The following is a 7,775-nucleotide window of genomic DNA, read 5'->3' as shown; positions in this document are numbered from 1 at the left end:
AATGGTCTGCGCTAATATCAGTTAAATCGCTGACGGCATCCGATTGTTTCAAAATCGTACCTCAATTTTTAAAAACAAAATACAAAAAAATGACACGTTTAAAAAAAATGGCTTCACGCTGAGAACTGGACAGCTGCTGGCATCAACTGGATTAAAGTAACTATGAAAACTGAAATATATCAGTTTATATAATGGGCGTCATGCCCTTGTGGTTGTTTTTGTTTTGCATCATTAGCCCTCAGCACTGGTCTGCTGCCTGAAGCTTGACACCTCCAAACAATGTTTTTCTTCAGTCTACATCTGCAAAATAACACGAAATTCATTCTGTGGTTGGGACGCAAAGTCGCCGTGGAAAACGAAGTGGAAATTGCAAGATGTCGTCGCGATGGTTAATGCTAATGGTGTTTTAAAAGCCGCTCCAGTGAGCTTTGCAATGCCAGGTTCCAGTTCGGAACAATAAACAACGTTTCCAGAGTGTGCGTCCACAGGTTACTGGCCGGCAGACTGACAGGAAGCAGCGACATTCTGGACTGACCAGAGCTGCATGTTGGTAGGATAATGGAATAAGCACCGGATGCTCCGGACTCCTGTGTGCAGGTCTTTAGCTCGCTGTAATGTCTCCACCTCCTTACATTTTCAATCATTCTTTTGAGCATCAGAGACATAAATGAGATCTTCTGGAATGACTCCCGGTACTGAGGAAGGTAAACATCATCTGAAAATGTTACATTTGATTATTTTGATTAACATTTTAATAAAATATTAATTTGATGAATGCTTTTAAGGGCCAGATAGCTTTGTTAAAATCGCCATAACTAGCATTCGCTGGCTTTTCCTTTGTTGCTGACAACATTAGCCTTCTTTAGCGTTCAGTCACTACCAGCACGTTTACATATGCGCTAGCGGTGGTAACGGCCGCCGGCTGGGATCAGACCCCTTCGACCCCCGCCTCGCACAGATGGGCGTGTCCGCTGACCGGCGCTGCCCAGCGTGCTCGTGCCGGGATGACGTAAAGGCTCGTGCTTCATGAACGCTCTGGAGGCAGCGCTTCCCGGCCCACCCGTGTCTCGGCGCTAATCCGTTGGCAGGAATGTTTGCGCATTCCTAAAATACCGTCACGATTGCCAGCAGCATGCTGTCTCCTTCTCTAGGAAGAACATTTCAGTGGGAGGGTGGGAGGGAGGGGCGGTTATAGGAGCACACGGCTCCGGAGAAACCTACGCTGGAGTGTAACCTTGATTGGCGTTGATGAGACGAGCACTCCAGCAGTGAGCATGAATATTCACCGCGTCCTTTTGCTGCCGTCCCGCCGTGGGGCGTCTTAATACAGAGCTGCCCGTCCACGTCCCCCTAGCCTGTCTTCTAACGACGACACGTTGCGAAACAGACAGCTAACAGAGCCCCATACATACATGCAGGGGATACACTATATGGTAGAGACATTTTTTTTCTGATGACATTCCCAAAGTGACGAGTGACAAAAGAGATGGGATTCTTGCTGATTCGGCAATATTTATGTTGGGATTGGTGGTTAGTTTATTTCAACTTTGCATCAATTTTGGGACAGAACAAGATTTTAAGAGATTATGAGATTTTTGTTCTTTTTTTACAATCTTGGATAAGAGGCTGCCATGGGGTTGGGTTACTGATGTTCCGTATGAAGCATCCAGACGTTGGTCGCCACTGGTAATGAGGTGGAATCTCATGGTTTAAACCTGGTTAGAGAAACCACTGCAGCCTTGCGCCCACCATGGTGAGCACCAGGACCGTGTCTGCCTGGACCCTACCCTGACCTGCCTTCGACAGGCCCTTGACCCTACCCTGACCTGCCGCCAACCCGCCCAAGGTCCAGGGCACATGGGCTGAAGGCACGAGTTGCCCAATGCAGTTAGCGAATAGCTAAGCCAGTCTCTTTAACGCTTCGACTCACAAGGCACGCTTATTTGTGAGGCTGCGGATATGACCCTGACCCTTACCCTTTTTTAATCTCCCTGGCATTACACTGCCGCTGTACTCACTGTAACTGGCAGGCCTGTTTTAAATCCTTACAAAAACAAAACCTTTGGAATATTGCCATAATGCCTGCTAAATCATTTTATAGTGATTTACAGTGAATGTGTACTGTGATCTCTGTTAGCAACCTCTGGACCAATTGAGAGGCAGCTCTCACCCGAGGCATCCTCGTAAGACGCGGTTTTATCTAAATTTTCTTCTGCTCTTCTTCCGAGAACGTGGGGTGTTGCGAAACAACATCTCACATCCAGTCTGCGTGATCCTCGTCAGTAAAAACAAGCTCTCAGGCTACACTGTCTGCACGTGTTTCTAAATCTGGGCTGAAGAATGCCTGATGTTTTGAACTCCTGATCTGGGACTTGGTACACATAGGCGACTGGTAGACAGCTGGTCACGACGATGCTCCCAAATCACGGAGACATGGATTTCTGCATCCGCCAACGTACAAGGATGTCATTTGAATAGGAGTATGCAAATATATGCGTGCAGGTGGCAAATCGAATTCGAGCAAAGGGCTGATGGGTACTGCCATGCTGCTTCATAGATTCTGGGAGACAAGTATTGAGAGCAGCAGAACAGGTGATGGTCTGGTTTATCCAATGCCAGGGCCTGATTTATCCAATACCAGGGTCTGGTTTATCCAGTGACAGGGTCTGGTTTATCCAGTGACAGGGTCTGATTTATCCAATGCCAGTGTCTGGTTTATCCAGTGACAGGGTGATTTATCCAATGCCAGTGTCTGGTTTATCCAGTGACAGGGTCTGGTTTATCCAGTGACAGGGTCTGGTTTATCCAATGCCAGTGTCTGGTTTATCCAGTGACAGGGTCTGATTTATCCAGTGACAGGGTCTGGTTTGCCTGTAGAATGCACACAAACGGGGAGGAAACGGTGACAGGAAGGAATCCGTATGAAAGCCCCACCTGAAGTCTTTGTATGACAGGAAAGCTTTTAAGTCCCAGCGTCTAGTTAGCAGCATTAGTTAGGCTCACGTTGGAGACGGGCTGCCTCTTATTAGAAGCAGGGCCTGAGTCAAGAATGTTTGGTTCCAACTCTTCAGGTACCTTCGGGGTTTAACGATTGAATCCTCTGGTGGTTTCAGTTCAAGGGGCATGCTTGGAGCTTGGCTGACCAGGGCTAATTACCTAAGGCTGTATCTTTGTAGAAATCCAGCTCGACATGAAGCACCGCGTATGCCATTTCTGGCATTAGACACCGCGTTCACCAAATCGAGACGGGCACGTGCTTGTGCGCTCGCTCAGACAGCCGTGAAGCCGAGCACAGCCAGGCCGAACAGCCTGTGCGTCTCTGAGCTTGAATCTTGGTCTGCCAAGGACTCCACTAAGGGCTACGCTAGTCCATGTGCCTGCGCTATTAATAGGACAGGTGCTAATCTCCCCAGACAGAGAATGACTGAGTCAGCAATAATGAGAGGGAAGTAGCAGGCAGGCCACATGGCAGGTCGCATGACGAATAGAAACATGATTGGCAGGAAAGCGAGGAGAAGTGCTTCCGTTGTACATCTGGAGTGAGAATTACAGAAGCACCTCCCCCTTAAACCTCTGTAGCCTGGAATTGTTGTGGTGTCTGTGTTTGTGTTGGCTTAATGATAAAGCAAGTACTTTAAATGAAAACAAAAATTATAATATTTTATGCTTTAATAATTATTGGCAACAGCAACTGTGTGTGTAAACACAACATGATACGTTCAGTGACAAACGAGTGGAACCGTTAGCATGGCAGGTGAGAGCTTTATTGATGAGGTTCATTTTTTCTAGTCATATACTGTGTTTGTTTAGCACTAGTGTTCACCCCACTAAACATTCGCAGTGTATACAAAGAGAATAACAGCATATCAAGATTTAAATATTTAAGGACATTGATAAACAATTTACTCACATACTTAGAAAAATATAAAGTCCAAGCTTTGAAATAACAAGAATTCACAAGGGCACATCTATGGTAAGGGTCTGAAATTATTATTCCTATTGGTGTTCACCTATAACAGTGAGGGGGGGGGGGGTGTGAGAGAGAGAGACACACAGACAGACAGAAAGACAGACTGACTATAGTGAAATATGGAACAGGATGTTTCACAGAAGTAAGCCTTAACCCAAGCAGGTGGGTCCAGCCAGCTAATGGAGACATCTGTCAAGGGAAGGGAGAGAGAGAGAGAGAGAGAGAGAGAGAGTGAGAGAGAGAGAGAGAGAGAGAGAGAGAGAGAGAGAGAGAGAGAATAAATAGATGCCAGGAGCATGAAGAATGAGGGAAGAAGACAAAGGTGAAGAGTGGAGATGAAAAACTAAAGGAAGTGAGACAGTAAGAGGGACAGTGCAAACAAGCGTGAGTGAGTGAGGAGTACGTTGCTATTTTGCGGGTTATGGATGGATTGTGGAAATGTGTTTAATAAACATACTGTCAGAAGGGGCACTATGGAGATGAACATGAACTGTATACACACACACACACACACACACACACACACACACACCAACTCACTTTACTCATCAGTGCTATGAAACAAAATGGACCACCACAAAACGGTTAAACAGTCCATTCTCTCTCCTGTATGTGTTTATTGCTAGTAAGACTAGACTATTTGTGTGTGTTTTGTGTTGTGTTATCCTGCTTTCTGTCCATCTGTATGCACTGTTAGGCTAACTTTGATGTGGCATGTGTGTGTGCGCAAACACAAGCGGCGTGTTGCTTGTGTGCTTGTGTGCGCGTGCAGAAGGGGAGACGTTGAGATCCGTTGGGACACCAAAGCGTACATGAACTCTCCCTCTGCTGTATCTGCCCCTGGAGGCTTGAGACATAGAGGGGACATGGAGGGTGGTCACTGGGAATACACACCTCACTGTGCCTTTGCTGTAGTACATGCACGTGTGTGTGTGTGTGTGTGTGTGTGTGTGTCAATGTCAATAAAAGTGTGCTGTATTACTGCACCACCTTCTGGCTGTGTGGTTATGTGTCCTTATACTTCTGGGTTTAACTACTTGTGTGGCTGTGTTCGTTTGGTTACACAAAGAACCAACAGAAGACATTGATCAGGCAATTTTGAAATTACACTTGGGAACACACATACACACATAGAAAAGTCCCCCCCCCCCGAAAAACATTTTAGCTAGATATATGTTCCTAATCCCAGGAGAAAACTGGAAAACATCCATGTTCCATCTCTTCAATTCAATTTGGGTCTTGGCCAGCCAAACAGGTTTTAAAATCAGACTCTGTGTGTGTGTGTGTGTGTGTGTTTGGGGCTGGTCTCAGACAGCTGAGCTGGACAGCTTGACCCAGCCCACCTCTTGGTACGCTCCGGTGATGTGCCAGTACAGCACCCCCATCAGTTTGGTCCAGGCCGTCTGCACCTCAGGGCTGAAGCACTCACCAAAGTCCTCCGCCAGGACCTCCAGGATCACGCCACTCAGGATCTGAGCAAGAAATGAGGAGAGTTAGCAGCAGTACTTTGCTGGTGGGCCTGGGCTCATGGCACGTCTGTCTCCGGTGTTCCTGAGCTACACCTTACCTTGAAATACACGGGCTCCACTTTGTGTTTCAGGGCATGCGCCTTGCCCACCACCGTCAGCACAGAGGACACCTTCTCGGGGTCGTGGAGGTTCTTCACCACCGTGTTGATGGCATCCATGACCCGGCACGCATGCTTACGCAGCTGCACGCTGCGCTCCATCTCCTCTGGCTCTTCCATGTCCTGGAACTGAAGGAAGTACTGCTTTGCCGAGGGGAAGTTCACGAAGAACCTGGAGGACACACCAAATAGGCAGGAGGTCGGTCGCAGGCGCAGGTGTATGTTAACCCCTCGTTGGACAAATGGGGGGGGGGGGTTTGGCCCACCATTCTGGCATAGGAAGTGGTGGAGGAGTGAATGGGGACATGAGGACTCTCAGACTAGCATCACTTACAAATAATTAGGACAGAAGACAGATGTTTGAAAGGAAGAGGGATAGAACGATGGGACGGATGTATAGAGAAAAAGAAAAAGTGGAAGAAAGATGTGTGGAGAAGGGATAAAGAGAGAGAGGGCGACAGAAGAGGGAGAGAGAGAGAGAGAGAGAGGGGGAGAGGGAACTTTGTGCAACGCGTGGCTGTGAGCTGGATGATTGCACCACAGAGCTGAAGTGGCTCTGGAGCTCTGACGAGAGAGATGTCATTAAGTCACAGCAGGGGAAAATGAGACGCAGGTGCAGAGAGGCAGAGAGAGAGAGAGATGGCGGGAACTGCGACTCACAGAGAGAGAGAGAGAGGGAAGTGAGACACAGAGAGAGGGAAGTGAGACACAGAGAGAGAGGGAAGAGACAGAGAGAGAGGGAAGTGAGACACAGAGAGAGGGAAGTGAGACACAGAGAGAGAGGGAAGTGAGACACAGAGAGAGGGAAGTGAGACAGAGAGAGAGGGAAGTGAGACACAGAGAGAGGGAAGTGAGACACAGAGAGATAGAGGGAAGTTAGACAGAGAGAGAGAGGGAAGTGAGACACAGAGAGAGGGAAGTTAGACAGAGAGAGAGAGAGGGAAGTGAGACACAGAGAGAGGGAAGTGAGACAGAGAGATAGAGGGAAGTGAGACACAGAGAGAGATAGAGGGAAGTGAGACAGAGAGAGATAGAGGGAAGTGAGACAGAGAGAGATAGAGGGAAGTGAGACAGAGAGATAGAGGGAAGTGAGACACAGAGAGATAGAGGGAAGTGAGACACAGAGATAGAGGGAAGTGAGACAGAGATAGAGGGAAGTTAGAGAGAGAGAGGGAAGTGAGACAGAGAAAGAGATAGAGGGAAGTGAGAGAGAGAGAGAGATAGAGGGAAGTGAGACACACAGAGAGAGAGAGAGAGAGATTAAGAGAAAGAAAGATCCCACTGCCAATATTTGACTCAATGTGTGTCTGCTTGCCAGAATGCCTCAGGGTTGATTATGAGCATCCCATAATAAGCCAGCAGAGCGAGAACTGGTTTATTAAAGCACAAATTGCGTAACCCTGTTTCTGCTTGAGATTCACCACCGTCAGGGTGCTTGTGAGACGTAGCTGAGCAAGCCACACTGACTTTCATCGGCGCACTGTCTACACCCAGTGGTGGGAAGATAATTAATGCACTTTTGATCCGTTGGAAAGATGAGGCAGGAATCGCACGTCCGCCACTGGGCCCCGGTACGTTAATCGAGGCTTCCGGAGAGTGATTTTCTCTCCCAAGGCAAGCCAGTCAGAGGCCGAGTTGTGTAGGGGTCTGCGCAGAACACTCCATGACAAAAAGGAATCCTTCAGGAATGTATATGTTTATATGAACTGTTCCAAAAGTAAAGGCTTTCAAACTGTCCATAGCAAGTGGAGTTTACTGGAACCCTGCACCGGCCTTCCTTCTGAACAGCTGTTTATGTAGGAAGCTATTTTAAGTACAATCTGAATATGGTTATTCTTTAGGAATCTTGGTAGATTCAACTCCAGCGTCCTGCAGTTGGGATTGGGATGTAGTCTTTCACCTCCGAGTCAACTGGGCCATTCCAGGATCAGGTGAGTTTTTTCAGGAGAGTTTTGGGAAACTTGGAATCATATGGAGCGATTATTCATAAAGCAAAACCGGTAAATCTGTTCTGTTACTCAGGAGGTTACTCTCACTTCCAGCATTACGTGTTACAGTAATGCAGCAGATGATGACACCATTTCCCTGAATACCAAAAGCACTTATGCCACCCCTGCTTCACAATTCAAATCGCCTGAAAGTTACGTCACGCGATCATGGGACAAGGGATTACAGCCA

The 7,775-nt window shown here is 47.6% G+C and overlaps 1 protein-coding gene across 1 annotated transcript in view; it reads right to left on the bottom strand.

Annotated features, from left to right (window-relative positions):
* Positions 1-3,742: 3,742 nt before the first annotated feature.
* The window catches only part of cygb2 (cytoglobin 2), an 8,294-nt gene continuing 4,261 nt past the window's right edge, over positions 3,743-7,775 (bottom strand). The window contains exons 2-3 of the mRNA XM_035528347.1: positions 5,538-5,769; positions 3,743-5,442 (exon numbers count right to left, since the gene is read on the bottom strand). Of these exons, the coding sequence (XP_035384240.1) occupies positions 5,278-5,442; positions 5,538-5,769 (397 nt within the window). The 3' untranslated portion in view covers positions 3,743-5,277. The remainder of the gene's footprint in view (positions 5,443-5,537; positions 5,770-7,775) is intronic.

This window comes from Electrophorus electricus, chromosome 1 (assembly GCF_013358815.1).
Source record: "Electrophorus electricus isolate fEleEle1 chromosome 1, fEleEle1.pri, whole genome shotgun sequence".
NCBI lineage: Eukaryota > Metazoa > Chordata > Actinopteri > Gymnotiformes > Gymnotidae > Electrophorus > Electrophorus electricus.
Note: the sequence above shows the minus strand (reverse complement) of the source record. Positions and strands in the feature narration are given on the sequence as shown.